The sequence below is a fragment of the Aphelocoma coerulescens genome, chromosome 12 (assembly GCF_041296385.1).
Source record: "Aphelocoma coerulescens isolate FSJ_1873_10779 chromosome 12, UR_Acoe_1.0, whole genome shotgun sequence".
In the NCBI taxonomy this organism is placed as follows: Eukaryota; Metazoa; Chordata; class Aves; order Passeriformes; family Corvidae; genus Aphelocoma; species Aphelocoma coerulescens.
Genome location: NC_091026.1, coordinates 6,579,601 through 6,606,139, shown reverse-complemented (window position 1 = coordinate 6,606,139; position 26,539 = coordinate 6,579,601). Strand labels below are relative to the sequence as shown.

The window sequence follows — 26,539 nt, the reverse complement described above, 5'->3', positions numbered from 1 at the left end:
CCCCGCCGGAGCCGCAAGATGGCGGGCACAATGAGGGGGAGCCGCCTCTCCGCGGCCTGACCGCACCGAGCCCGCCGAGCCCACCGCCCTCCGCCACCCCCCGCGGCCCCTCACGGCCCCTCACCGCCCCGCCCCGCCCAGCTCGGCCGTTCCCGCCACCGCCCGGAGCCCCGCCCGGCTGCCCTCAGCGCCGCCGCCGCCCTCGTTCGGCGCGGCCCGGCGGGCGGGATGAAGCTGACGGACAACGTGCTGCGGAGCTTCCGCGTGGCCAAGGTCTTCCGCGAGAACTCGGACAAGATCAACTGCTTCGACTTCAGCCCCAACGGCGAGACCGTCATTTCCAGCAGCGACGATGACTCCATCGTTCTCTACGACTGCCAGGAGGGCAAGTGAGTGGCGGGGCCGGGAGTGCAGCCTTCGGGGTCTGGGGCAGTGCCTGGGGCACGGGGGGTATGAGGGGTCGTGGGGGCTGCCCACGGTGGCCTTTGGGGACAAGCTCTGCCTGGCCTCGCAGGTCTGGCCGGTGAGCTTTAGCTTGAGCTTCTCTCCTGTTGTTTTTTAGTGTAGGCTTGTGAATAGAATCCCAGCGGCAGGGATAGCAGCAGCGTGGGTTTGTCTGCTCTGCGGGTGTACTTGTTATCTTGGTAGGCTGGAGACAGTGGTGATAATTTCCTAAGTGTAAGCGAAAGTTCACTTCTGTGAAAGCTAAACAGTTGCAAAGCCTAAAGGATTCAGGTCTGGTCACATCTCCAGATCTTGGGATTGCTGCAGGTGTGGAACTGACTTCTCTGGGCTTAAGTCTCGCTAATTAATAGAGAAGAGATTGTTGTGAGCAATGTGCAGATGTGCCCTTTTAAACGCCTCATTTGAGTGTAACTTCTTGGCTAAATGCCTTAAACCAAAAGGTGCAGGTGGTGTGGTGTATGTTACTATAACTTCTAAAAACCTGATGGTGTTTTCCATAAAACCCAGTTCCTAAGTGGTGTCTTGGATTGCTGCAGGCAAACGTGGTCCTCTGTGTTTTAGATAATTTTCTCTAGTTTTATCCTTATCTGTAAAGCACAGTTAAAATAAGTGTGATTTGTGTATGTCTCCAAACATTGTCTTAGTTTAGATGTAATCAATCAAGGTGTTTATTGATTTCTGTTACGTGAGGGTAATGACTTAAGAGTGTTTCTGTTTCCCATTTAACTGTCTGGTTTTATCCTTCTTCTACTATTGATCACATGGTGCTCATCTTGTTTTTTGGATAAATCCCCAGAAATTTGCAGAGCACTTGAGATCTGTTCAGAGGATGGAAACCTACGCCAAGGGTGTTTGAAGTCTATGACAGCTGGAACAATTTGATCCAAATGGTGTCATTATGCCATTAAAATCTTTCTCACTTGGTACAAATGTGTGTTTGTCTGCTTTAAATTCCTTCAGATTTTAAGTTTTACCTGTGCTTATTGGCGTAGAGATGTAGTTCTGAGGTGTTTTGTGGTTTTTTTTGTAAAGTCAGGACTGGGAAGTATCACAGCCACACAGAAAGTGAAAGGAAAACAAGTTATGTGTATTATGGGAGAGGGAATAAAAAGGACAAGGTAATGCAGGAATGAAAAAGAAATGGCTTGGGAGTATCAAGACAGAGATATGTCAGTGTTGTATATATTTTCTAGTAAACCAGGTATTCCTAACCCTCCTGCTTTTCCAAGCAGGCCAAGACATCGTACTTGCTGGGAGGAAGGATGCTTCCTGCACATTCTCTTAATTTTCTGGGACACCTATTTATACATTATTTTCAGCTTCTAGTTAGTTTGCTTGCTTTACACATTAAAGTTGTTGGTGTTCCCCACCTGCTAGAATGAACTGTGATGTGAAAATATTTAATTTTTATTTATGTACAACAGGTAACTCTGTACGTATGGAGTGTGCCATGGATCGTATCCCAGATCCTAATTATATACAGTAGTAGCAGGGCTGAGTGATGTTAATGCAGATGGTATTGATTGCTCTTCTCCTTTAAACTTGTAAAGAATGGTTTGATGGGTTGGGAGGCATTTGGCCCTTTCACTCCAATCTCCATCTAATCCTGATGTGCTTTATAGTCAGAGGGTTTGCTTTAATTAAGTTAAATGTAGATCAATGGTCCTTTACTGCAGAGCTGCAGGGCAATGAGAGTAGTTTCAAGGTAACTACTGTGTCAGGATGCAGTTCTCTGGTGGTTATAAAATTCTAAAATTATTTGAAAGCTGCTCATGCACTATCAGCTGGCTTAGAAGTGTTGCTGTGATTTTTAGAGGTAACTAGGGATGCAGGACACGCTTGTTCTCTAACCTGGAAAGTTTTGCTTTGAATTACATTGCCACTAGAAATGCGTGTGAAGATGAAACCTCAGGTCTCTGAATGATCATTGTTGTGGCAGTTTCAGGCTTGTAGTTGGTTTATTTTTCCTTATAAGTCACAACTGCAAGAGCCTAGAACTCTCACCTGCTTGGATATAATGGCCAGGAGGAAGTTAAATGTCCTGCTTGCCGGGAATCAGTGTAGGATACTCTACTTCATCAAATGGCCAGAAAATTAATGCCTTTCCCTGTCTAAAAGTAGGAAAATTTGGTGCGTGTCCTCTGGTAATGAGCAGTTCTACTGGTAGAATTAAAATGTAGCTGTTTGGTTGTACTTTAGGTGAATCCTCACCTAGTTGGCTGTGTTGCCACACCAGAATGAGTTGTACAGTTCTGTGAGAATATGGCCAACCCCATCTCGGTGAACTTCAGCTTCTAACAGCGTCAGGACAGTTGGAACAGTGCTGTGCAGCCAAGGACTGACAGGACAAGATTATGTCCTTATCATGTATGTTCTGGGCTTAGGCAACTGCTTATTCATGAGCATCCAATAATTTTGGTGCCAAGATTCCACTTCTATTTCAAATAAATAATTGTTACAAATTTATTTATAACAATTTATTTATTTAAAATTAATAAATTGTTATTAAACTGTTAGCCCATCCTACATTGCCAAATCCCTCTGCAGTAGGCTGGCTTGGAAGCATAACTAAGAGGCTCACTGGAGTGTTGGGACTTGAGGAGGGATTCTGAAAACTTGTAGGACAGTTGTATGTTGGGATGTACAGCAATTCCTGAGGCTGGGAGCAGCCTGGCTCCACATTGGTAACCCTGCTGTGATAGAATGGTGCTCTAGCAAAGGTTTAGCTTGTATTTTAGTGTATATCAATTGTGTATTATTGATATAAATAAAGTGATGGATCTGGACTCCTGCTTAGCTGTGGTGTTTGCTGGGCACATCCACATTCCTGGTTGTGGGTGATGTTTACCCATAGCAGCAGTGATTCAAACCAAGGCATGGATGATATTACAAACCTTGCCTCTGTTTTGTTTCATCTTTGTAGCAGATTTGACTGAGCTCTTGTATTTTTCTTTGTCGATATTGCTTGGTTTTTAGGTGGGATGGATAGATTAACCTTGACCTTGGAATTATGTTTAGTGATTGTGATTTGTTGTTTAAAAGTACTTAATTTTCTTGTTTGTGTTTGAAATAGTTGATTGGCAACAGGTCTTGTGTGCAGTGACACACTTCTGTTTGTGTCAGTTTACATGAAAAGTTCACCTTTCCTAAAACACAGAACTCTCTTTCTTTTTGGTAAATGTGCTTTTGTCTGTTGATCTTTATTGTCTCTGTCTATATTAATTTATTCTAAATAGATCTTCTAAGTTTTATACTTGTAATAGAAAAGGAAAGCCAAACTAGGCATGAGAGTGTCTAATATAGTATGTTTTGAGATTGGGGTTTTTTTCTTGGTTTGTTGTTGGGTTTTATCCCGACTGGATTGGTCAACAGCGTAGCTGAGGTAACTTCAGAAAGCAGTGTGGGGAAGTGTATCAGACATAATGTTAGAGTGTGTCAAACTTTAAATTCGGTTTGGTTTTTTAGGTGTGTGGCATGTTTGCATCTGAAGAACGCTTTAAATAACTGCTGGAGGAACAGGGGAATAATCAGTTGAGATTTGGTCTGTGGTACAGGTGGTGTGTGGGTTTTCACTGCACTTGCTGTGTTGGCTTTCACTTCATGGGAACTTGTCCCCAGCAAGTTCGTTTGAAGTCAGAGCCTTATGGCTTCTGCTGCTTGAGAACTAATCTTTGAGAATGAGTGTCTGTTTTTGTTATGTTATGAAAAGTCTCCGACTTGGGCTCTTGTTGGGTGTGTCAGGTTGAGGCTAATGAAAAAAGGAAAAAGTTCAGCATGTTAGAAATAGCTTGTCTAAGGGTGTAGTCTGACAAACTTTTCTCTTGGTTTCGACTGCTCCTGCTGTTTGTTTCCATTCCCATGCTGTCCTCTTTGGTCGTGTGGGTAAAATATTTCATGGGCCCGTATAATAAGCAGAGTTATGAATTTCTGGATTAAAAATAACTCCCGGAAGAGATGGTATTTCTGGTGTTGATCAATACCCTCGCTGGTTGACTGCCCAGCTCCGAAACCTTCGTGCTCCCTCAGTTGGGGATGAAAGGGTAAGGAGGGTGGTGGAGACCTTGCACTGCTCAAACAGGTACCACTGTTGTGAGATACCCTCACAGCATCATTAGCCAGCTGCTTCTAAGCTTAATCTGCAGTTTAAAATTCTGGCACTGCAGTGTATCACCTGCTTCCCAGACCCCCAGAAACACAGTTCTGTAGATTGTATTCACTCTCACTAGAGTGTCTTTCATTGTGTTGCAAAATGTTAAATTTGCATTTCTTGCCTTAAGGTTGGATACAAGTAGAATTCTGCAGTAGTTTGGAAAACTCCCTGTGTTACTATGTCTTTTATAGATGTGTTGGGTTAATATCCCGTGAACGAGACACCCTGTTCTAGGTTTTGAAGTAACAGAGAACAAAGACAAATTATACTCAATCAAAAATGAGCAGCAGATGAATGGGAGATTTGAATGGGCAAGGGCACAGTGAGGCAGTGCTGCTTGCTGTGCTCATTATGTTAGCTCCTCCTTTTCTTTTTGCAGTAGACATCATAGGAAAAGGAATTTTGGAGGAGACAAGTGCATTTTGCAGGTGCTACAGGGAATTCTTCAAGCCTAGGGATAGTCTTGGAGAAATACCAAGATCCGTGTTTGAAAATCAAATAAAATTTTTTATGTATAAAATGTTTTTTTTGTATGTTTTTTTGTATAAAAACATCTGACTACTTGAAACAACCATGTAATGCCTTAATGGGAACAGGCCTTGTTGATGTGAGTTTCGTTTCGAGGTTTTTGTTGCAGAGAGTGCAATTATTTCTGCTTCCTCCTGACAGACCAAAGAGGACCCTGTACAGTAAGAAGTATGGAGTGGATCTCATCAGATACACACATGCTGCCAACACTGTCGTGTACAGCTCCAACAAAATAGATGGTGAGTGATCCACTGGAGTGGAGCATATTAATCTCCTTACACTACATGTCTGGATAATTAGCTCTAAAGATTTGGGAAAAAGTTATAACAGCTCTTCAGTGGTAAGAACTCTGTCAGACAGGCAGAGGAAGGAATTAATGTCCAACACTGATGCACAGCTTGGTGCTAGTCCTTTGAGCATCCTTACGTGTGTTTGTTCGCTGCTGCAATAACTGGAGGGTTACACATTGTTATGGAGATAAAACTCGGTTCTTCATTGCGCTGTTCAGTTGGTGTTGGATCAGTGCTGTTAGGCAGCCTCTGCACCTTCACTTCTTTCGTGTGAGTGAGGTGGAAGGAGCATCTGGGCTGAATGCCACAGCTCTGTCTGGTACACACAACTTAGCTGCAGAGGAAGGGAGGGCAGGAGGTTCAGGTAACTCAACAGATCACCAGCCAAGCCTGGAGGAGGTCACAGAGCTCAATTTTGGTTTTGTTTGTTGTAGTCAACTTCTGAGAATTCTGCAATGACCAAGTCTCTCAGCGCAGCACTTTACAAATGGCTTTTAACATTGTACTTGTAAATTGATAATTTCTGGAATAGAGGTTTTGGTTTGGTTTTTCCTTTGCGGAGATGAAGCTTAACAGTAGAGATGCTGGTGCCTTGTGATGTATGCTGGGCTACTAAAGGAATTTCAAAGACTGTGAATTTAGAGAAGATGGAAGTTAAGAGTTAGGAAGTCAGGTTAAAGTAGAACGAGCTGGGCCTGAAACTAGAGGAACAGGGAAGTCTCCACCAGAATTGGATTTAATAGTGTAAAAGGATTAAAAGTGTCACAGGAAGCATGTGCCTTTTTAGTCTGTTTAAGAACCTACTTATTTTTTAAATTATGTTATTACTTTATGTCACATTTTCTATTTGGCTGTTATTTAATTTACAATAACTAATAATTAACAATTTAATGAAGCATTTTAAATGCCATTTTGAGTACTGAGTTTTTGTTTATAAGCACTGGTAAGCCTTAAGACTTAAGTCTTTGTGCTGCAGGGTAGCATTATGCTAAACACTTAATCAGAAGAAAAGAAAAAGATACAATGTGAGAATGTTTGTTGCTGTTACAAATTGTAAGATTAATAAACCCAACAGGGTGTTCTGTAGGATTCCAGATACTGTTTAGTCCCTAATGCATGTGGTCATGGGCAAGGTGTATTGTATTAACCTGTTTTGCAGGTATTGGGAAGGAAAATTACCTCAGGAATATGCTATAGGAATGCTGGTGCTTGTTTCCAAGCATTTTTTCTGTTGCATTGCTACCAATCTAGTTGTGAAGATTTCCTCAAGACCTCTGGACTTAGTTCCTGTTGCCTGATTCCAGGCTGAGGTAGTAGTTTGTACAGTTTGAGGGTCTATGATACCACCCGGTACAGGAGATAACTGTACAGGCCACTGCCTTGCCTGGGACAGAGCACTGCCAGCAGTGAGGATCCCAAAGGAGCACAATTCCCCAGTGCTTCCTCTTTAGCAAAGGAAGATGGAATTCTTCATGGATACTTCGGAGATCAGGTAATGACAGTTCTTGCAGGAAAAAAATAGAGACGTGTCTTAACAGGAAGTTTGAAGCATGTTGGTTCTATCCAGTGTGGGATGTGACACTGGTGTTAGGGATTTGTATTTTGGATAATCACCTCAGGTCACTTAGAGCCTTTCAGAACTGTGTGTCACCAGTACCACATTTCCAGCTTGTTCCGTCAGCTTCAGTTTGCTTGTCAGATACTGGAGGGTGATTTAGACCTCTGACCTCAGCTTGATGAGCAACCTCAGGCAAAAATGGGAACTTGATAATTTTTTCACAGATAGAAAATTTTGCTGAATAAGCCTTTCAAAACATTCTGAACACAGTAACCCCTCTGACTGTCAATACACCCAGTACATGTTGCATCCTCTTGGCACATGTTCTTCTTAATCAAAAGTAAAAGTATCCTTGACCCTCAGCAGGACTTGTTCCAGCAGTACAGCGTCTGCACATAAAGATTGAAAAGTGGCTTAGGTTGTTTCCTCTCAGAAGGATTTATTTTAATTTTGGGAGAAAGTCTCAACAGCATCTTCAGAATCATGGGCTACTCTTGGTATGTTCACCTATACTCAGGATAAAATTGGCACTTGAGAAATGTTGTGCTGCTGCTCTCATCTATTCAATTTATGTTTAAGGTTGCTTGAAGTACACCAAGGTTTAGATTACTCCTCTGTCCTCTTCTTAGAGCTTAGCTGCTCTAAGTGCAGAGAAAGTGTGAAGCTGTTGATTGTCAGATTAAACAAAAAGAAGAGAGATTTGCTAGTTTTTAATGGTCTTGTCCTGGCTTTGAAGTTATGGTTTTATCTTTTATCTTTAGCTGAGTGCAGAATTGGTACATTTCCTGTGTGTACTGTTTAGTTGGAGATTTGTTTGCTGAATATGTATGTAGGAAAGAGCAATATTCATGCTGCAAAGCAATACAAAGTAAATTTGCAGAGTAAACTGTAAATTTGATACTGTCCATTTTGTGAGAGTAATGGATTAAAACCTGCTGCTACTTAAATTTTAGCGCCTTTGAAATTACCTTGCCTAGATCACATGACAGTTGTTTTTAAAATGTAACATGACTTCCAAATGTGGGAAGTATCTTTTCGTGTTGGCTAATTTTCAGTTCTGCTTAAGAACAGAGTTGGTTTTTGTCAGTTTCTAACCTGATTATCTCTGAAGTCTGACTTAAAATCAAATGACCAGACTTAAGCACTGTGGTGAGATTACTGTTGCTCTGGGGAGCAAGTTAATATGTGATCACTTTCAGATGACCTTGGGCTCATGGAATAATAAAGCTTATGGTTTGTTTATGTTTCAGACACTATCCGATACCTCTCCCTGCATGACAACAAATACATTCGGTATTTCCCGGGGCACACAAAAAGGTGAGATGTGGCTTGGGGACAGGACAAGAGAAATTGAAATAAGAATGGTAATGAGCTCGAGTTCCATTACACTTGGTTCGTGCTGCTTACTGCTTTGCTCAGTTATGGGTTTGTACACAGCTGTTGGGGTGGGTGTTGCTCCATTCACTTCTTTGGTTTGTCTCTGATGCATGTGGGATTCTGTATTGCAGAGTGGTTGCTCTTTCAATGTCTCCAGTAGATGATACTTTTATTTCTGGATCCCTGGATAAAACTATTCGACTTTGGGATCTCCGCTCTCCAAATTGCCAGGTAGGTTATAAAATTCATGTGCACAATGCATTGAATTTTCAGTTGGAAGAATAAAAAATGGATGTGTGTTTGTGACAAACTAAAAAGACTGCTAGAAGTGTTTGCTGCTGATTCAGTGTTGACACCTTCCCAAAGAAGCCTGGATCGGGAATCTCTGTGCAGTGTGTGTGGTGTGTCACATTGTGTAACACCACTTGCTCTCACCTGTGTCTCTGCTGGAGAGGCACTGGGGAGAGCAAGAAATAACACTCGCAGCTGATGAAACAAGAGAAGGGCTGGGTGTCATCAGCTTGTTCATCAGGCTGCTACCTTATGCAAAGGGTGTTCTCTCAGAGCAGGCATCCCTCCAGTGTTGTGAATTCATCTTATCTGAGTGTTTATAGTGTGTGTCTAAAATTGGTGCCTTGATGCAATTAAATTTGATTAAGAAACTGGTGAGCTAAAGTTACACAGCAGCCATATGGTCTGGCACTTCCTTGCATCACTGCTGTTCATCAGAACTGTTTGTGAGCAGATTTGACTTGCTAGCAAGACAGAACACTGTTTGGTTTTGTTTACTTATTTTGCTGGAATACTTTACTTTTTTTAGTGGAAGCAGGCTTGTAAGGGCTGAGAAAAATACCAGAACTGGCAGCAGTGGCAGGAATGAAAGATTGGAAGTAGAATCTCCACCTTTAGTGGTGCTCAGTTGTTTTGTCCTGGTATCTGGATACATAGTGTTGTGTTCTGTTATTTCCCCATCTCCCCGGGACCATTTTGCTAACAAGAGAGGGCTGTTTGCTTATTTCAGATGATGGAACTGTAAATGAAAGAGAAAGAAAAAAGTTACATTTCTTACAAAATGTTTTACATTTTGCAAATTACAAAATCTTTCTTCAAGCGTTTTCTGGCAGATCTTAATTCTGCTATTTTTGGGGGAGTATGCCTTTAACTCCAGTGTGTAGGTTTCCCTTGGGATGTATCTCCATCTCCAAGTTGCTGCAGATGAGGTAGCGTTGTAAGTGCAGTAGCAATTCTGTGATTTATGCTAATGCCTGAACGTGTAAGAATGATAAAACAAGGACTTGTTACTGGAAGCTGCATCCAGCCAAGTTTGGGAAACAGGTTGAGGAAGCGTTACTTGTAGTTTTCAGTTGGTCCGTGAGATGGCAGCCATACTGCCTGGAAATATTCCCATTCCCGGGAAACCAGAGCTCCTTAGCATTGACTAAGCTCACTGCCTCACCGACAGAGAGCACAGGGAAAGCTGACCTACGTGGGAAAGAAGAGAAGTAGTGAAGTCTCTAGACTTTATGTAGAGAAGAATGCAGAAAGAAAGAAAAATGCAGAAACTTGTTCAATGTATTACATATATTTAATCAAAGGTGTGTTCTTGTTTAGGTGCATGCAGTTCATAAAAATGCTTGACTAACATGCACAGACTGCTAGTCAGGATACAGAAAATTACAATTAAAATTAAAATATTTTGTTGGCTTTTACCAAATTTTCTCAACTGTTTTCTACTATGTGACTTAAGGAAAAGGTAACATTAAAAATAAGCACTGGTAGTAACCTGTCAATTTTAATATGTAAGTCTGTTGGCTTCCAGCAGATATGAGTTTTCATTAAACAGGCATGTAAAGCTCAGCAGCGATACTCCCTTGCTTTCAAAGTATTTTTTTTCCTCTCTTGTGCAGCTGTAAGTGGTAGAGCATTGCTGTTGATCCCAGCAGCAGTGTTTTGTGGTGCTGCCTGGTATGGTTATTAAGACAGCCATATGAGCCTCCCTTCTCTGGGGACTTTTGGAGTGCATGACACCTTGAATGAGGTTTTGATTTGTTTTGGTGTAAACTTTGTCACGGAAGCTCTGTATGGTGACCTGAAGTTGAGAAAGCTGAGTTCTGAACCTTTGTAAAACCTCAGTATTTACAATTGGAATTAATTGTTCCACCCCTAATCTGCTGTCCTGCTCACAGTGGGCTCAAAGGATGGTGGTAGAAATGTGAGCATCAGTCTTGCAAGTTAATTCTGGCTATTTCTCTTTCTAGGGTTTAATGCATCTCCAAGGGAAGCCTGTGTGTTCTTTTGACCCAGAAGGGTTGATTTTTGCTGCTGGAGTCAATTCTGAAATGGTGAAGCTTTATGATCTCCGCTCTTTCGACAAGGTGAGGTACCCTAACTTTCCTTCTTACACTTTTATCTTGCAAGAAATAATCTAAACTCAGTGCTCAGAGGCTGGATTTGTGTACTCGAGCTTACTGTCTGGGGTGCCTCCTTGGCATCTACGGAATTCTCAGTAAGCACACATCTCATGGACAGAAAGGGATACAAATCCTGAGGTACACTCTTAACCAGTGTTAAAGTGCTAACTCTTGAACCTGCTCCAAACTCCAGTTTAGGCTTATATAGAAGTGTGTGGTGTTAGGGCAATAGGGAGATCGCTGCTGTGTTCCCCAAAACTGTTGGGCACAAAAACGCTCAGGTGCAGCAGTATAGCCACCAGCAAGCTTCTCCTTTCAGCCCCGCAGATGTTTAGTGCTGAGGACACACACACACACACACACACACACACACACACACACACACACTCTCACACTTTTAAGCCAGATAGCTCAATATTACCAGAGATAAGGAGCCAAGGAGCGCTCTCCGCATGGCGCGTTCCACAGACGAGGTTTATGTCATCCTCCGCAGAGGGGATCCAATGCAAGAGAGGGCCCAGCGTGCTCGTGCTCAGGTTTACATAGAGTTACAGTGATCTGAGGGCATGGGGGCGGTACAAAGGCGGGACCAGGGAAGGGAACCAATGAGCGAGGGAAGAGGCAGAGTTGGGGGATCAGGTCAGATATGCAACAGCACAGGCTGCTGGGAGAGGTAGTTTTCTTAACCAGGGTCTGGGGGGTGTGTAAAGGTTACATTTCATCCTGAAGAAATTGTGGGAAGGGCCTTTCCTTTATTCACACAAAGGTGAGAGTGGTGAGTTTTTCCACCAGCAGGCATTTGCTATTTCAGGGTTCTCTGGCCCACCAGCTGGCTCAGCTGTTGGCTCAGTGACTCCAACATAGGCTCTTTTTTGTGTGGTTTTGGCCTTTCTTTCCTTGCTGCTTATTCCGGAAGAACACAGGCAAAGGTTGAGCCAGGAGTGTCAGAAAGGATGAAAATTTCAAAGGAAACTGTACTGGCATGAGCAGCTGAACTGAATAAGTACTCAGCATAGTTAGGTCCGTGGTTTTCAAAACTCAGATAATGATTACACTGGCTCAAACTCTTTCTCTAATTTCATTTAGCAGCCTTGTTCAAAAACGTCTTCCTTTCTTAATTTAATTTCTGATGTTGATTGTGGTAGAGTGTGAAACTATTGGATTGAAACAGCCTATTGCACTCTTTTTTTGCTTTGGAAACTGGATTCATCTGTTGAAACTTACACATGCGGTGACTTGTTTGCCCTGACACTGTCTTTTGGTACCTTAGGGCTAAGGATTTTCTTTTAAAGGTTAAAAGCAGATTCTTGTTGACAGCAATGCAGAGTCTTCCTCATATTTCCCACTTTCTCTCTGCAGGGGCCGTTTGCTACATTTAAGATGCAATATGACCGCACGTGTGAGTGGACAGGCCTGAAGTTCAGCAATGATGGGAAACTCATCCTCATCTCGACGAACGGCGGTTTCATTCGGCTGATTGATGCCTTCAAAGGAGCTGTCCTGCACACGTTTGGGGTGAGCCTGCTGCCTGTGGTACTTCCTGGAAAACTTGGTATTAGTTTGGGGAGCAGGTGCCCTTTGGCTGTGAGCTTGCTGTGGACACACTCTCTACTACATATTCTCCTGTTTTGTGCCATAGGGTTATAACAATAGTAAGGCTGTCACGCTGGAGGCATCATTCACACCAGACTCTCAGTTCATCATGATAGGTAAGATAATTCTTGGCAAGAATTTCAGTGCTCTGAAATTAGGTGTGTTATGTAGGGCTAAAGCTGTGTCTGTTGGGAGGCAGAATTTATTTAAATAATACAATGCAGCTGTAAGCTTTCTTTGCACTGACAGTGTTCTGTTAGATTGCTCAGTGTTCTCTAGACTGAAACGTAAAAGAGCCTGCAATAAGTCTTATTGTTTTTACTTATGTATAAATGCTGTTCCAAAATAGATAAGAAACCAGGAAACTGTTGTAATGTGGGAAGACCTGTCACATAATTTGTCAGTGGTCCTCGCCCTGTGGCTAGGATGCCCTCATGTGCTTCCTCAAAACATTTTGTGGCTGTGTTGTGGCCATTCCCTGTTTCCTGGTGACCAAAGCACCTGTTTGTGCTTGGGTGACTGGTCTTGTAGCTTGGTGCGTTTGTACCACCTCCAGGGGTGTTCCTGCTCTGGTGACATGCTGGGGCAGCTGCAGTTTGTTCATGTGGCTCTTGTAAACCCCCATGTCTGTGGAACAATTTCTTAACCCTTGATAGAAGCTGTAGGCATCACCCTGGTGGCTCCCAGTGTATGATTCCCCGGCCCTCTGCAGATGGACTTCTGAGGGAAGCAGGTGGCAAAAAGCAGTTTGAAACTCTTGTACAGCCTGGTGCTGCACCTTGGGCAGCAAATAAGCCCAAAATAAGCACTTCAGTCGCCTGCTGCCCAACAGGACCTGTGGACATGAGTCAGATGAGTCTGTGTGGTGCTGCCCCTTCCTAGAACTTTATTTTTGTTCTTATTTCTGTGGCTGATATATCAAATATGTTTAACTTTGTGGTAATTTGGTATCCAGATACTCGTTTTTTCTGGATGACTGATGATCTTGGCAAAATTTCTTTTCTTTTGTTCTGGCTGAGAACTTCCTGATTGCAGAGAAGAGGGGTGGGGTTTTTTGTTTAGTCTGTCTCTGGAGAGCACTTTATTGCACATATTTACCTTCCTGTTGTTCTCTTTCAAATTAAAACAGTAGTAGAAGTTCCAAACCACTTATTCCTCTTCAGTTTTTCCCTACAGTTAAGTTGTAACTTGTGCTTCTTAATTTTTTTTTCCTGAAAGGCTATAGGCGTAAATACAGAAGCAGAAGAAAATGCTTTGCATATTTGTTAGGAATCATATTTAAAATGAGTCTAAAGCCGAACTGAATTACAAAAATGTAAAGTTCTCAGCCTCAGAGCTTGAAAAACGTAATTTTAAAGTGAAAAACTTAGCCCATTATAGTAATGTGGAGAGTTGACATCTCCAGGGAAGCTTCTGGTATTTGGCTTAGTGCATTGAAATCTGGTTACCTTCCATGCTACAGGCTTTGGTTTGATTCTGTGCCCACTGAGTGAGACATTTACCTGTGTCTGAACTGAGAACTTGTGTGAACAATGACTCTTCCCCCAGCACTTGGGCTCTGCACATTGGTGCAGGTTGGCCGGGGTCTCTCCTGCATTGCTGGAGGTGTCAGCTCTCCTTTCCTACTGGGTGACAGTAGTTAACATCTTTGCCTGAACAGTGTTGCCCTGTTGTGTAGTTGAGTCTCTGCAGTGCAAAGGTACAAACCTGCTGTTTGGATACAGGTGTGTTAACTCTCTGATGTTTTGTACGTGACCTGGTGACACTTGGAGAACGCTAAAGGTTGTGTTACAAAGTTGAGACCTGCCTGTTCCTAAAGTTCTGACAGAAAAAAATGCTCTTCATTTCCTCTGCTGACCTCTCCAGTGCATCTTGCATATCTTGTTTTCCACTCTTACCTTCAGGTTCGGAGGATGGGAAGATCCACGTTTGGAATGGGGAAAGTGGGATGAAGGTGGCTGTCCTAGATGGAAAACACACAGGTCCTATAACCTGTCTGCAGTTCAATCCAAAATTCATGACTTTTGCTAGCGCATGTTCCAATATGGTAAGGAAATGGGCTTTAAGTTCCTCTGAGCTCCGTGAGGTGCTGACCCTTCCAGAGATGAATCTGAGAAGTCTCAGTGCCTCTCATGTGTGCTTACAGAAGGTGCCAGCTCCTATAGGGTGCTGTAGGGGAGATTTGTGTTCTGCTATGAAAAGATGTGTTCTTTCCTCCTGTGTAGGCCTTCTGGTTGCCAACTATTGACGACTAATTCCTACGCTGCGGCTGCTGTTGGATGGCTCCTGTACTGCTAACAGCAGCCCGTCATTGCAAGCATAGTTTTGGAATTGCCTACATCTAGACTGTGTTCCTGTTCCTGCGTATTTTCCATGTCTTACCTTTATCTACAGCATTCCGTTGTGGGGACTGCTCCTCTTGGCCTCCTGGCACGCTCAAGAAGCAGCATGCTACAAGTTCTTACCTTCCAGTCCATGCCCAGCAGGCTTCAGCCCAAGATGGAACTGACACAGTATTATTTCTTAGAGCGGTGAAGTCTGTTTTATCTACAAAATGTTTGTGGCATTTTTTAAAGCTGTAATTATGTGTTTTCCTGCTGTAAGTGCACAAGGCTATTGATGTTCCAACGTGGAACGTGCAGTTCCTTTCCATAAGTGCATGTTTTTAACGTCTGGGATCTCTGGTTTCACTGCAGTCCACAGATGCAAATACTTCTGTGCCAAATGTGAACACTGACAGTTTTCAGCGCAGATGCTGGATTCTCTTGCAGTGGAACATGCACCAGAAGCGTGGGTAGCTGTGAATGTACCTCATACATCTTGTCATCCTTTTTTTTGGCGATTTAGTGTGCAACTGCACAGGTTTCATCCACTGTCAGAGGTTGCCAAAGCCTCCCTGCTGTTTGCTGTGTCAACATCCTGGAGGCGCAGACAGCACTGCTGAGGTCCGGCCAGTGTCCCAAGCAATAAAGGAGTCTGTCAGCAGGAAGACGGAGAAACCACACTGAGACTGAAAGCACAGTCTGCCTGTGTATCTTCCTTATGTACCATCTTGGCTGATCTTACTTGTAAATATCATGGGGTGGGTGGGCAGTGGGAATGGGCCATATTTTTTTACTTTTAGATATAAAAGAATATGATGTGGGCCAGTATTGTGAGGTGTCTAGGCTGTTTACTTTCACTGATGCAGTTTTCCGCCCCCTGGTCTGTAAATAAGCTCCATGAAATTCATCCCACACCAGGCTTAGACCTGTATCCCTTTGTTGGTAAAACTGACATGTGGGTAGCCCATCACACAGTTTGTTACTGGTCTGCAGGTTTCCAGTGATAGCTCCAAAAGAGCATCCTTTCTCAGATGGTGTCTTCAGAAACGAATTCTAAAAATCTTAGGCATGGCTGTGCTGACACTGCTTTGCTGTGGCCCTTCTCCAAGGAATGCCCCTGCAAAGAGATGGGGAAGGACATGCTCTTCTGCCTCAGCAGCTTGTAGCACAGAAAAGCTGGCAGGCTGGTCTTCAAGCCCAGTTCCAGTTTCTTTTTCCTGAAATGCTGCTTCAATGGAATGCATCCACCAGCAAGCTGGGACAGGCCTGGCGAAAATGTAGTGTTCACTATTCTTGCCTTTCCAAACACACTTGGGTTTGTGCTGGGCCACAGCTTGGGAAGTCTGTTCTTTCCCTTGCCCAGTCACATGTGCTTCCCTGCTCATAAATATGAAAAGCTGGCAAGGTGACAAGACAGTAAATGGGCATGTTCTCTCTGCTCTCTAGTGCCACTCCATACTGGCAAACTCTGCTGGAGCGTTTTCCTTAGGTCAGTTGTCCTGATGTTCCTGTGTTACAGCAAAGTTCATCTCAGCTGTATACAATTCACATCATGGCTCCCTGGAAAAGTAGTACAATGCCTTGTAGCACGGCTGTTTCTGTTTTGCTCCTTCTTGCCTTTTGTTTTTTCCCCCTCCCAGTCCTTGTCCATGGAAAGGTGCTGTGCTAAGAGCTGAGGATGGGCACTGAGCATTTCTGCGCTGCTGGTTCTGTTCAGGTCGCAGTGCCTGCCTGTGGCAGTGCAGGAGCGCTGCCCACACAGGGCAGGCTCACACCGTGGTGCTCCATCTGTGCTGTGGCTCATCTCTGCTGCTGCTGCCACAGGGGGCATTTCTAACCACATGGGAGTTTGCCATCCTCCAGCAGAGTGATGGATGCTTTCCCTCTGCCACACAGGCCTGCTGCTGGAGATACAGATGAGAGATTCATGCCAGCCGTCTTCCCGTGCTGTCCCACCGTTGCCTATAAATAAAACTGCCCCGTGCAAAGGGAGGTGGTTTTCTGGGGTCTCAGTCACTTTAACTCAGCAGTGTTGTATTTCAGGCTGCTTGGTGCTATTTTACCTTCGTTGGTGTTGGCAGTGGTTTGTAAAATACAGATATTTGGGGTTTGTAGTGTGTTTTAACAGTCAAACTTCAGTGTCCAGTAGTAAATCATCTTTGAAGTTTTTAAAGTCTTTTGCCTGAGGAAGTGAACAGATAGCCTCTGGCCATATTCCTTGTTACTTTTCACAGGGAAACATTTGGAAGTTTTTTATTCTATAAAAGCTCTTTGTTAATGTGGTTTGAGCGCTTGTCTAGAGGTCGTTGTTCGGCTCTCTTCTGCCTGCAGTGTTGTAAAACATGGTATGTTGTGGCATGGAATGTTTAAGGAAAAGGGAAGCAGAGGAGTGGTTTAGGAGGATCATCAGCACATCAGTGGCTTTCTGGAGTGAAGAGGAATGTTCAGGCTCATGCACAACAGCACAAGCGCTCTGTTTGGATGGCAGCTGAGTGCCTTCCCAGGGCCCACTGCCACCCACACAGGCAGAGACATCTCTGTTGATGTAGCATGGAGTGTTTTCCATCTGGATTTAAAAGAGGGGAATGTGCCAAGTTTTGTCAGGGAACTTGAGAACTGTGTGTTTCAGACAGTTGGACAAGAAAGGTGAATAAAACTTTTAGCTTTCAGCTTCTGTATGCTTCTCTAGGAGTCTCAGGGCTGCAATTCCTGTATTCTTTAGGGCCGCCAGCTAATGAGAAACAGATCTGATGAAAAACAGCCTTCCCAGGTCTGACAGTGGCCAAGCTGGAAACAGCATTCCCCCTCCAAATCTGACATTTAAATCCACCCCATATTCTTTGGGATGAAATAAAGACCTTTTTTCAAAACAAGGGGGAAGTGAGACTCGAGAGCCCACCTCTGAGTAAGCAGTGTGGTGGGTGAGCATGTCTGCCTGGGCTGTAGGAGATTTCGGGTATAATTCTCCAAGTCAGTCTTGAAAGATTATTACTTTCTTGAAAGATTATTACTTTCTTGAAGCTCCCAGGTCCTGGATTCATGCCCCAATCCCTGCTTTGGAGGGTGCAGGAGCAATCGAGTGACAAATTTGGAAGCAGCAGTGTATCTTTTCCAGTGCCTCTTGGCTGTATTAGCACTTTAAGAGACTTCACCTTGGTTTTGGGTCAGCGGCAGGAACCTGGCAAGCCTTTCAGAAACTGGTCTCTGTGGTTGTGAGCTGCTATAGGGAGTTGGACTCCTCGGTGGTATCTGCCAGTGAGTGTAAATACATAAAGTCAAATTATGCTTTGTCACAAAATACTACATATGTGGAGAATTCAATGTTGTGGCTGTGACCAATAAATATTTTGTAGAGATACCACTTGAGTGCTGTAACTTCTGCATTTGTCCAGTGGGATACAACTTGCTGGTTTCTTAGAGGGGGAATGTAAAACTCATCCATTTTTAAAAAATTCCCTTTGTTTTGGAGAGTCAGAAACTCTGTAGTGGAAATTCTGATTCTTTGAAGTTACCCCTCCATAAATTGCCCATTTGAAGAGGGTTTTTTTTTTTTTTCCAATGAATGTATCAGAGTAGGGAAGCCTCGTGACAGCTACTTAAGGAGCTGTGGTGCCCGAGGTGAAGAGGTGTTCACAGCAGCCTGTGGTCTGGATGGAAGAGCTGAGCTCTTTCTCAGCAAGAAGGTGAGAAAATAACTTGTTGGATTTGAGTAACAGGAATCTTGGATCATTACAGTCAATGCATATAGATGTAGTGTTACAGCTGCTAAAGGGAGGACAGCAGCCAGCATCATTAACATGGGTAAACCCTGCATTGTTTTCAGGTGAAGCTGAAGAGAAATGTTTTTGTTCTACCCCTTCCTTAAACCACAAGCAGATAGCTGAGAAGGCTGCCCCATTCCTGGAGGCAATTTCCCCCCTCTACAGGAAATATCTTTTGAGACCAAGCTCTTGTGGCAGTTCTGGTAAGGGAATACTTCTGGTGACAAGCAAAGACAAAAGCAAGAACTCCCCTGTGATTTTCTGGGGCTGTTTTTCTCCAGCCCAGGTCTGTAAAATCCCTAGCAGGAATAACACCAGATGCATGGGAAAAAAAACAAAGTACTTTTATTTGGACTTTCATCCTTGTGGAACTTAAACACATACTGGGGTTTGGCTGCTTCTCTAGGGAATCTTGGAACCTATGTAATGAATAATGAAAACCAAAGTGGGGACTCAGGGAGATGGGAAGCTTGTCCAGACCTGTATTTGCCTGGCTTATAAACAGGTTGGGAAGCAGATCCTCAGAGTTTAAGACAACTCTGGTGTGTCTGCTGGACTGTGTTTCTGCTGGAATAAGTACTTGAGATTCAGCACTGCAGACAAATTGCAACAAACCAGTTTTATTTTACCTGGAGCTCTTCTACTGAATCAGCTGATGTACTGAAACACCCTGGTTCTCATCAGTGCTGCTGCTACAAAACCTGCTTTGCTGTCAGAAATGACCTGAATAGAAAAAGTGTCAGCAAGTGTGGATTAGGATTTTTTAGAAGTCTGTACATTATGTTACTAATACACTTCAATGTTCTTAAGGCACAAAGCTTTGCACAGGAGGCTCCTGTGCACCAGGGTGAAGCTTCACTTGGCTACATCCTCTGGGCTTGAGGTGGTGCTGCCTACAACTGGCAACTGTCTCAAGAGGTCTGGGCTACTGCTCCAGCATTCCCATGCCACTGGCATGGCTGTGCCTAACGCTGTCTTTGCAGCAGCTCCCAGGTTTTAGCACATCTCACGTTACAGCAAATGGATATGAGAGATGCTTTAGCTTATGCATCCAGTTCAGCTTAGTTCAAGTCTGATTAAAAGCCAGCTCTTCAGACTGGCTGGATCTCAATCAATCCTTATTGTTCAGTATTAAAAAGGGAGAGGGATCAGTAGAAATAAGGATTTGAGTGTCACTGTACCGCAAAGATCTTAGAAGAAGTGCCCTCTGGCTTGCATATGGCCCCCTTTAAAGGTTCTCTTTGGTCCAACAACGAGAAAGGGGAGTGATTTGTTGCCCACTGTGCTTTTCTGGCATGTTCTTAAGGAGCTAATCTTGTTCATTCTGTGCCAAGTGCTGGCTGTGCATTTCAGGTTCCACTGCAAATGGTTTTGCTGGAAGAGAGCGTACACGTGCAGCAGAAATCCCTCAGTCTCAGGTTGATGCTGAATGGCACCACAGTAAGGGAACACAGAGATGCTGTGTGTCATCCTGGCAGTCAGTCCTCTTCCCTGTTGTGTAGTGGGATAACAAATACAGAGATGTCATCGTAGGATGCCTCGTGGCTGTCATCCAGCATCCACTGATGGCCTCTCTTCTTTCCCCTTGCTCTGCATACCAAGCACTTGGCCAGTTCTGAAAACCTGTGGGTAGAAAAATGCAAGGCTTGGGTTAATGTAGCAACTATTCCCCTTAAGAACAATGTTGAGATGTGGCTTTATGTTGTTAAAATAACAAAGTTTTTTAAGACATCAGCTTTTTAATTGTTACTTCAGGATGGAGACAGATTAGCAGGCAGTTTCCAAAGTCACACAAAAGAGTGGTCATGCCAGAGCTGACCTGGAAGCAGTGGGATCTCAGCCTGCTTTAGGTCTGACCAGATTCTTTGGAAGGGAAAACAAAGACAAAGCTGGTATTACCTTTGAGGATCTGTCCTGTTTTCTGCAAGGAAGCTCCTGACCACATGGGCGACCTCATCATTGCACAGAACATCCCAAAGGCCATCAGTTGCCATGATGAGGACATCATCTTCCTGAATGTCATGCAGAGCAAAGTCAAATACATTCACCTGGAAAACAGGAGTAAATCTGTGACAACTCCTGCAATGGAGCAGAGGGGTCAGGGAGATGAGGCTTCCCCTGAGAGGTGACACACTGGGACCAGGGTGCTTAGAGAAAGGCTAAGACCTGCCAGGTCTGCAGAAGCTGCATACAGAACAGCAACTTGTTTAATTCCACCCTACAATTCTCATGTGCTGTGACTGACCTTAGGAATGCAGGAGAGGAAAGGTTTGACTTCAATGTTGGTGTCAATGACCTTGAGTTGATGATCCCCCAGGCCTCGAGAGACAGCCAGAGTCCCCAGCAGGCGAGCCTGGCCACAAACAAAGCAAAACAGGATTGAAACATGTGGGTGTGGTGCCTTTAAAGGCTGATGTGTGGCTTGTCCTGACTGATCTATGTATTGCCTTTAGGACCCTTCTCCAAGCATCACCCAGAACAGCCTCTGGAGACTGGAGATGGAGGAGTGATCAGAAGCAATGGCCTGATGGGAGTGTGGAGACAGCCTGATTGTGAATGGCTCCATGTGGTCCATGGTGTGCTCTGGAGTACATGTGCTCTGGGTAATGCTGCAGACCTCAGGAAGCCCATGGTGGCATCTGCTCTTGATTTGAGGTGGCAAGAAAGACAGTTGGGTTGGTTTGGGGGTATCCCTTTGTCCTGGCAAAGGAGGTTTTGCACTGACTCTGTAAAGGGGGTAGCAGGGGGGTTTAGTGCTGGGGGAGGTGATGGGGCCTTCTGCTAAACCCCAGCAGGCAGATGCTGGATGGGTGCAGTCGTTGCTTCTCCCCACCTCCTCCTTCCCTCTCCAGGCTCATTTCTCAGCCTCTCCTCGAGGAGAGTTTGTGGGAAAGGCAATAGAGCCAAAGGAGGCAGTCCCAAGTGGGAGCTGAGGAAGTTTGTTCTCATCTGAATCGAGTTGCTGTGTGCAAGGGGAGACGAGGAAAGGGCAGGCTGCCTCAGGACTGCTGTCTGCTCTGCTGTACTCTGGAGGAGGGTGCAGACTGCTCCACGGGGCTCTGGGTTGCACCAGCCAGGCAGCAAAGGAAGCTGCTGTATCTGAGCTGTGGGACTGTGCTGTGCTGGAGAACACCAGAGCTCCGGGTCTGCTCTAGTGCCCCAGAGTGTGACATGAGTGACAGGGACACTGAGGACCCCCAGCAGACTTGCCTGTGCCTACCCAGTGTGTAAAGCATTAAGCTACCTGCTTCCCATGACCATGGACGAGAGGATACTTGAGGTCAGCTTTCTCCACCGTCTTGTACCCCCTGGAACAGAGAATTCACTGTTGATTTGGGATTTGTCTGACTTGATAGTACAACCCAACCAGAGCATTTTGACTCTGATTGAACCCTTGTGGTGTCCCCACGCACAGGCAGCTCACTGAGGAAAGGGGAAAGTGACCCTCATGCTCCCCTTCCTCCCCAGCTTGTACCTGCACCAGGCTGGGACTCCCTACACCAGCCCCACCTCGGTGGATGACAGAAGGACCATCCTGACTGTTTTCTAACCACCCTGCCAGGGCCCTGGTCTGCTCACAGCACCCTTCCCTACCATCGTGCTGCTGCTCTCACCAGCAGCATGTGCCCTTTCTCCCCTTTGCTATGAGCAGGTAAAGCTGCCCTGTGCTGCAGCCTTACCCTCAGGCAGAAGGGACTCACCAGCCCTCCATGAAGTAATCCCGGTACAGGACTTTCTGGCCCACATCATCTCCCTTCAACCTCCGTGGAAACTCAAAGCGTGTGAACTCACCATCCAGAAGCTTGGGGAAAAGGAAAGCCTGGAGGAGGGAATGGAGGGGTGAGCATGCACAGGTTCTGCTTCAGTGCAGTAGGGCACCAGAGCTGCTTCTGCCTCAGGACAGGCACTCCCAGCAGAAGAATGGAGACCAGAACTGGGAAAGCATGTTCCGATGAGGACGTGAACATCTCCCATACTAAAGACTGTCGGCTGAATTTCTACCCCAGCCCTCCCTGGCTAGTGTCAGCTGACATGGCCACACAGTGGCCTTCAAGGAAAGCTGGAGGTCCTCTTGCCACATGCCCTCTCTGACCCAGTGGGATGCTTGCAGCTGGATTGTCTGATGGAGTCACTCACCAAGTGCTGGATTCGCTGCCTCTCTGACTCAGGGGTGAACTCGCTGCTCATGGGCACAATGTTGTCCTTCAGGACAAGAATTGCCCTACAAAGGGGAAGAGGCAACGCTCAGCTGTGCCACAGAATAGCTGTGCACCCAAAACTGTTAAAAAAGGCCACTGTATTTCAAATAACTCCATTGCAATTGCACTGTTGCAGCAGAGAACTGTGCTTGCCTGGTTTGACAGTGGTCAAGCTCACTCTTAGAGGAATGGGGGGCCACAGCCAAGTGAGGGAAATCACCCTTCACTTTTAAACACCTGCCAGGCTGAGTGTACTGCTGAATTACCATCCCAGTGCTGGGTCTGGGCAGCTCTAATCCCTTGAAATCCCCAAACTGTTCCAGAAGGCATGAGAGCACCTTTCTTCCAACAGGTCCTGTGCCTGTCGGAAAGCAGGAGGGGGATGGCTGGGCTGCACATTTACTGGCTGTAGGATTAAATCAGAGCTGTGGTTTAACCTGGCAGGCAGCTGAACACCCCACAGCTACTTATTCACTCCCCCCACATCCAGTGGGATGGGGGAGGATAACTGGGAAAAAGGAAAGTAAAATCTGTGGGTTGAGAGAAAGTTTAATAGGACAGAAATGGAAGGGAAAATAATGAGAAAAGGATTAGAATATAGACAACAACTGATGCACAGTGCAGTTGCTCACCACCCACTGATCGATGCCCAGCCAATTCCCCAGCAGTGGCCCCAGGCCAGCTTTCCCCTCAGTTCACACATGGAGCATGGTGCCACACGGTCTGGAACATCCCTTGGCTCACTTGGGGTCAGCTGTCCTAGTTGTGTCCCCTCCCAGCTTCTTGTGCCCCCAAACCTCCTTGCTGGTAGGGTGAGAAGCTGAAAAGTCCCTGACTCTGTTGCTGAGCAGTGCCTGCACAACTTAAACATCAGTGGGTTTTCAACAGTGTTCTCTAGAACTCTGTCCCAGCTGAAACCAGGACAGTAAGATGCTGGAAACCTCGCTTAACTCTCAGCTCTCATCCCCAGCAACTTCCCCCTTTTGTTATGACTCACCTGCTGTCCCCAGCATTGGCCACATACAGCTTTCCCTGGAAATAAAGGGCAGCCAGAGCAGTGCAACCTCCTGTCTGGTTTGTAGCTTCCATCTCCTGGCCAATGACTTCATCCTGTTGGTTTATACAAGTTTGGAGATAGACGTGATCTGGGCTGCTGCTTTCTATACACTGTCCCATCCCTCCCAGCAGAAACCCAGAACCAAAACTGACCGTGGAAGGGCCACAGAAAACCAGCAAAGCGACAGTGTTGCCTCTGTACAGCCTACACAGCTGTTGCTCCTGAACTGTGGGTGCTTTAGGAGGGTGATGGGGAGAGCTCAGACTTGTACGTGCTGTATGAGTGTGACAGTAGCCACCTTCCTGCCCTACAGAATTGTACAGAGCTACTGCAGCTTTGCTCTGGGTCAGCACTGCCAACATACAACTCTGAGGTGGACCCGGGGGTCTGATCCAGCATGATCTCAGCACATTTAAAGGTTTGGCCCAAAGTTCCAGCCTACTCAGAGAGCAGCAGAAGCACAGAGCCTGCCCTTCCAGGGCACAGGGAGGGACAGACTGACTGCCTAGGCCAGCAGGACTGGTGCCCTGCACGGGGTACTCACACATTCCTGGAAGGCATTCTCCAGGGCTCCCACCACCAAGTCTGCTGCGTGGATGTGCTTCTCCTCCACGAACTGGGGGTCACTGTCACAAACGCAGCGTCCGCTGAGGTGCATGGGGGGCTGGGCCTCGGTGATGCCTCCCACAACCTCCTCCAGCTTCTGCTTGATGCAGTAGTGCAAATAGTTGGAGGCGATGATGGCAGCGTCTGGGCCGCCGTGGCCATCAAACAATGCCCAGTAGTGACCAGTCAGAAACTGCCGTGCAGAAGAGGGACGAGAGAGGGGCTGAAGAGGTTGTACAGATGGCAGGCTCACAGCCAGGATGCCACTGTGGGTTTTGCCCGGCTTTTCCACCCCAGCTACCCTTCCCTGCCACTCGTAAATCTCCTGTGCAGCTCAAACTCAAGCGATGCCCATGTGCTGCTCTGCCAGACCCATCATCTGAGCTCTGAGCATCTGCATGTGCACCACCCACCCTCATGTGCTGTTCCTGTGTGTTAGGGGAGATGGGGCCATTTCACAAGAGGTGAGGCAGAGCCTGGTGAGAGCATCCTGTGTGCCCAGCTCACCTTGCTGCCCCAAGTGATGGCAAGACATGCTAGCCCTTGAAAGCAGGAGGACAGGAGAGGAGAGGGCACAAAGGGCTTGGATGACCTCAAATGCTGCAAGTCATGGGCCATGGAAGTAGAAATGACATTTACAGGCAGAGCTAGGTATTTGCTGGCCACAGGGTACATGGGGTCCCCATAACACATCCAAAGAAGGGTTTCGGCACGTGGGCATAGGACTGATGGAGTAATGGTGTGTTTCCTGAACCTGCGCCCTTGTGCGGCAGCAAAAGGCTGGCAGCAGGGTGAGCACAGCCTGCCTGGGGGCAGTACCTGCGTGGAGCACAGGATCAGCCATTCCTCATCCTCCTCCAAGCCTGGCTCTCTCCTCCGGACAGAGATCTGACAGCAGGCTGCCTGGTCCTCATTGAACTCCGACTTCTCAGCATTGATAACCCTGCAAACACTCCAGGTAAGGCGTGGGGACACACTGCACCTCTCCTGCTCCCCGCAGTCACTGCAAACAGCTGCACCTTGCCCCTCCTTTCCAGCCCCATGCTCCCTGCTCCTTTTTCAAACTCAAGGATCTCTTTGCTGGTGACTGCAATATAAGTCCTTTATGTGCAGCAGGGAAAAGCCCAGCTGGGGACACAGAGACCGGCACCCTGGCCTCAGGCAGCACTTGTCAGCAGCCCACAGCGTGCCATTTCCTTGTTGACACAGTGCATTGCAAAATCACCACACTTGCTTTTCCTTCCAGCCTTGCTAATGCTTGTCCCGGGACGGGAGTGTGCTCTCCTTGCATTTCACACTGTGCCATCCCAAGACCATGGGGTCATGACGTGTTCTCGCCAGGACGTGGGGACAGCCCCTGGCTGGAGTTGTTCTGCCTGATCTATCCCCTCTGCCGTTAAAACAGCAAGCCAAGAGATTTCTAAAAATGTGGTCTTCCTCTTCCTTTGTTTTAAAGACACTTGGCTAAGAACGGTGCTGCTCTCGGGGCTGCCCCGGCCACTTGTCACAGTCCCGGTGCCGGCCCTGCGGCTGGCAGGGGGTGGGTAGGGGTGTCCCCGCCACCCCCGCCAGGGAAGGAGAGGGGCTGGAGGATTCACCGTCACGCCAAACCGCCTCTGGAGCAAGAAGCCGCTCCCTCCTCGCCCGCGGACGGTGCAGGCGGGCGAGCTGTGCCCGCGGGCGGCCGCTCCGGGCAGGGGCGGCTGCAGCCAAGGGGGGCAGCGCGGGTAGGTGGGGTGCGACCACCCCCGGCACCTCGCCAGGAGCCCTCCAAGCCTCCCCCGCACCCTCCACACGCCCTAAACCTGCACTACGCCCCGGTATCAGCACCCCGGGAGGGCCCCTAACCCCGCCCGGCCACCCCGGGGCTCTCCCGGAGCCCCTCCCGGAGCGGCCCCGCTGCCGGCCCCACTCACTCGGCGTATCCCGCGCCCCAGGGCAGGGGCCGCTCGGGCCCGGCGCCCCTCACGGCCCGCCCGCCCCGCGGGGCCTCCTCGCCGCCGCCGGGCAGGAACTTGGGCCGGCGGTAGCGCAGGGCGGGGGGCGGCGGGCCCGGGCCCGGTGCCGGGGATCCCCCGGGGCGCTCGGCGGGGCCGCCCCGCCGCCAGCGCCGCAGCCACTCGCCCGACATGGCGGGGCAGGTGCGGCTCCTCCCGGCCCCGCCGCGGTCCCGCCCCGGGGCGGCGCGGAGCGGAGCGGCCCCGCGCTCCGGAACGGGCG

The 26,539-nt window shown here is 46.8% G+C and overlaps 2 protein-coding genes across 2 annotated transcripts; one reads left to right on the top strand and one right to left on the bottom strand.

The window, feature by feature from the left end:
- Positions 1–18: 18 nt before the first annotated feature.
- On the top strand, positions 19–16,688 carry WDR82 (WD repeat domain 82). Its single transcript, XM_069027764.1, has 9 exons — positions 19–389; positions 5,285–5,382; positions 8,242–8,308; positions 8,500–8,599; positions 10,627–10,743; positions 12,139–12,294; positions 12,419–12,488; positions 14,277–14,419; positions 14,598–16,688. Exons 1-9 carry the CDS (start codon positions 229–231, stop codon positions 14,625–14,627), a joined length of 942 nt encoding a protein of 313 aa, XP_068883865.1. The 5' UTR covers positions 19–228; the 3' UTR covers positions 14,628–16,688.
- A 2,090-nt stretch (positions 16,689–18,778) lies between these two features.
- Positions 18,779–26,467, bottom strand: PPM1M (protein phosphatase, Mg2+/Mn2+ dependent 1M). Its single transcript, XM_069028003.1, has 10 exons — positions 26,236–26,467; positions 25,139–25,262; positions 24,258–24,512; positions 23,654–23,766; positions 22,595–22,679; positions 22,159–22,277; positions 21,702–21,765; positions 20,703–20,810; positions 20,357–20,505; positions 18,779–20,080 (listed from the first exon to the last, which is right to left on the bottom strand). The coding sequence occupies exons 1-10, from the start codon at positions 26,448–26,450 to the stop codon at positions 19,936–19,938; spliced, it is 1,377 nt and encodes a 458-aa protein (XP_068884104.1). The 5' UTR covers positions 26,451–26,467; the 3' UTR covers positions 18,779–19,935.
- Between the last annotated feature and the right edge of the window lie 72 nt (positions 26,468–26,539).

Coding starts and splice junctions, on each gene's coding strand:
- WDR82 (XM_069027764.1), top strand. CDS start 229: ATGAAGCTGACGGACAACGTGCTGCGGAGCTTCCGCGTGGCCAAGGTC. Junction 5,383..8,241: donor CAGCTCCAACAAAATAGATG/GTGAGTGATCCA, acceptor TTTATGTTTCAG/ACACTATCCGATACCTCTCC. Junction 12,489..14,276: donor CTCTCAGTTCATCATGATAG/GTAAGATAATTC, acceptor TCTTACCTTCAG/GTTCGGAGGATGGGAAGATC.
- PPM1M (XM_069028003.1), bottom strand. CDS start 26,450: ATGTCGGGCGAGTGGCTGCGGCGCTGGCGGCGGGGCGGCCCCGCCGAG. Junction 23,767..24,257: donor AGAATGCCTTCCAGGAATGT/GTGAGTACCCCG, acceptor ATAAACCAACAG/GATGAAGTCATTGGCCAGGA. Junction 20,811..21,701: donor TCCATGGTCATGGGAAGCAG/GTAGCTTAATGC, acceptor GTTTGTGGCCAG/GCTCGCCTGCTGGGGACTCT.